At 38.6% G+C, this 3,313-nt stretch overlaps 1 protein-coding gene across 1 annotated transcript; it reads right to left on the reverse strand.

The window, feature by feature from the left end:
• Positions 1-1,420: 1,420 nt before the first annotated feature.
• LOC102566277 (olfactory receptor 6M1) lies at positions 1,421-2,377 on the reverse strand. Its single transcript, XM_006259098.1, has one exon. The coding sequence runs from the start codon at positions 2,375-2,377 to the stop codon at positions 1,421-1,423; it is 957 nt and encodes a 318-aa protein (XP_006259160.1).
• Between the last annotated feature and the right edge of the window lie 936 nt (positions 2,378-3,313).

Below are 3,313 nucleotides of genomic sequence, written 5' to 3' on the forward strand. Positions count from 1 at the left end.
ACTGTACAAGTGTTAATTACTCTGTCTCCTTTTTAATTGTCTTGATGTTCCATTATTCATAATATCCTTTCTTCAGCAATTTGGCTGCCTGTTATCCTTTCCTGCTTACCTCTCTATTCTTTTTCACAGACCTGAAGACTGTTTTTAGCTCTCATCAAAATCTTAACTCAAACATAGAAATGACTGAGAGTGAAGTATTTGAGGCAGTGTCAAGATGCTTAAGGAGGCTAGATTTTGTTTTATGAACCTGAATAAGAGAATGTACATTTAACAATAATAATTACAGGACTAATGACACAGTATCTGTTGACTATTTTTTGCCTAGTTTGTTACTTTTTTAAACTGTATATATACTCTAGAAAATTGGTGACAGTCCAATATTTATATTTATTTTTGTTTTGATCTTAAACTAAATAATTTAGTACTAGGCCATTAGCATATTAATAAAGCATGTGGTTTCCATTTAACTGGAGAAAAATATGCACTGTATTATATGTGATGATGTGCCACACCATTTGCACCTCACTTTTCAAAATCCTAGATCCACCTATAGAAATGATATTTCACATTAGACTATCATTCGTTAAGAGAACAGGGATAACCTGATATGAGATATTAGAATCCAGGTCCTCCCCACTTCCCAGAGGATGGCAACATTCACAGGCTACAAAGTCAGGCTCCTCTTGTTCGGTTCCTTGCTGGCACCATTACCCTTACGGGTGCCCAGGCACCCAATGGTTCCATGTCTTAAATGAATTTAATTCTGTATATAAGAAATAGGTGTGCTTGGTGCAGGCCAAAAGGATTGGGCCTTTCCCAAAACTTAGGTTGTGCTTAAGGCCATCCCTGACTCTATATGAATTGCAATGGAGCTTAAATGGGGGTTGGTTATGTAGGCATTCCATCAGAATTTATTTTGTATGTGTGCTGATGCCCTAATGTATACACACCTAGGGAACTGCACAGTCAAAAGTGGAGGCATCAAATGTATTTTATCCCTTCTGTCTCAGGAAAATGTAGGTGTCTAAACTGCACCCAAGGTTCCCTTAAGCTTCTTAAGAAATCAATATGAATCTAGACACTGGCCATTATAATTGACCTAAGGTTTTGTTTTTGTTTTTAATTTTAGGCACTGAAGTCTGCTCTTTTAATTTAGTCTGGAATGTAAAACATAATTCTTCTTGTTCTGATGGAAAGTAAATCATCTTAAACAAAATAAATGTATGAATTCTAAATCTAGATCAAATCACCAGCTCTGGATTTGATACAACAGTAAATTTATAAATGGCATGCAGTATGGTCACCCAGCTTATTATACGTGGAAGGATAATCTGCTTCTAAATGTTTAAGATCACATTGGATAAATTAAAAGCTCATTTCAAATTTATAAATATATATTTATTTCCAACCACAGTATAAATCATGACATCCCAGCCCACTGGGTGATCAACAGGTACTTTTTCACAGCATCTTTTAAGGCCTCCTTCATTTGTTCATTTCTTAGGCTGAAGATGAATGGATTTAGGAGGGGTGTCACAATGCTGGATAAAACTGAAAGAATTTTGTTGAATTTCATGGAATCACTTTGTGAAGGTCTGACATAGACAAACATGGTGATGCCAAATCCCAGTGAAACAACAGTGAAGTGAGAGGCACAAGTGGCAAATGCTTTTTGCCTCCCTTGTGCAGATGGAATCTTAAGTATAGTGGAGATTATGTAGGCATAGGAGACCACAGTCAATGAGAGAGAGCCAAGCAGCAGAACCAGAGACACTATGAAGTCAATGAATTCAATGAGCTGGACATCAGCACAAGCAAGGTGCAGCAGTGGTGCACTGTCACAAAAGTAGTGGTTGATCACATTGGGACCACAGTAGGGCAATTGTGCTTTCAGGATCAATGATGACAAAATCATGAAGAGACCTCCTGCCCAAGAACCAATGACCAGCTGAATGCATATCTTTCCAGTCATGATTGTGGAATACCTCAGTGGATTGCATATAGCAACATATCGGTCATAAGACATGATGGCAAAGAGGATGAATTCTGTTGTGCCCATGAAGAAGTAAAAAAAGAGCTGGCTAAAGCAGCCAGTAAAAGAAATAGCTTTTTTCTCAGACAGGAAGTTGGCCAACATTTTAGGAACCAGAGAAGAAGTCATGAGGATCTCTATGAAGGACAGGTTACTGAGGAAATAATACATTGGGGAATGGAGACGGTGATCAATACATATCAGTACAATGATGAGGATGTTTCCCAGTACAGTCACTAGATAGATGAGTAAGAATATGATGAAAAGGATTATCTCCACCTCATGGATATTAGGAAATCCAACCAAGATGAACTCTGTCACCGCTGTCACATTCACTGTTTCCATGTGTCTTCTGTGTCTGTGCCTACACAGAAAAAAAATAAAGTAAAAAATTATAGTAAAAGGATTTCCTAAGTGTATGCATAGGTGCTAGAAGAAAAAATGGAGGTGGAGGACTCTCCCATGTTCTAATCTTATATGGCACTTGCCCAGGGAGCAGGAAACCATGATTTCAGGCTCCTTTCATTCAGAGTTTGAACCCACAGATCCCATTTCCAGTATACTATTCTAAGTGCTAGATCATAGACTAGCCATTGTGTATAGCCCTCCTCTTGAAGCTGACCTACAAGACATCCAGGAAGGTAAAGTATGCTGGGCCAGGAGAAAGAGAGAAAGCTTAAAGTTGGTCTGGCTCACTGAAATGCATGATGTTCAGGAAGACAAATACCCTGGGCTTTCTCCTGCCCCCATTGGCTTTTCTGCATTGTGCCTTTAACATTCATGGAATAAAACAGCTGAACAGCAGTGGGATAACTTCCTTCCCATTAGGGCCATGAATGGCATGGAAACAATGCCTTTTGGTGAGCTCAGTGCTACTGGTATCTATTAATCATGTTCTGAGCTTGCCTACTGGATTAGGTCCCTCAAAACACATTGATATGCACATATTTTCTGTATCTTTAAGTGTCTTAAATGTCATCTTGGCACCTCTCAGATTTATTTTGTGTATGCACAGTTGCAGCATTCAAGGTATCTAGGGAAAGTCACTGCTGAAAAGTTAGGCATCTTTTTTATTCTATTTTAGGTGCATAATTGATCGGGCAAAGGTTTTGTGGATTACATTCTTTGGGTAGCATTCAAATGGTATCTGTGTCCCACTTTAGGTACTTAGGTGCTTTTGTGGATCTGCGTATAGTTCCTTAATAAAAGGTCTTAAGTAGAATTTAGGTGCCCTAGGTCAAATCCAGGTTCCTGAAAACCTCTGCTCAGTTTTCCTCCTGT

This window comes from Alligator mississippiensis, chromosome 7 (genome assembly GCF_030867095.1).
Source record: "Alligator mississippiensis isolate rAllMis1 chromosome 7, rAllMis1, whole genome shotgun sequence".
Taxonomy (NCBI): domain Eukaryota; kingdom Metazoa; phylum Chordata; order Crocodylia; family Alligatoridae; genus Alligator; species Alligator mississippiensis.

What these genes read in the sequence shown, in the direction of transcription:
- LOC102566277 (XM_006259098.1), bottom strand. Translation starts at nt 2,377, where the DNA reads ATGGAAACAGTGAATGTGACAGCGGTGACAGAGTTCATCTTGGTTGGA.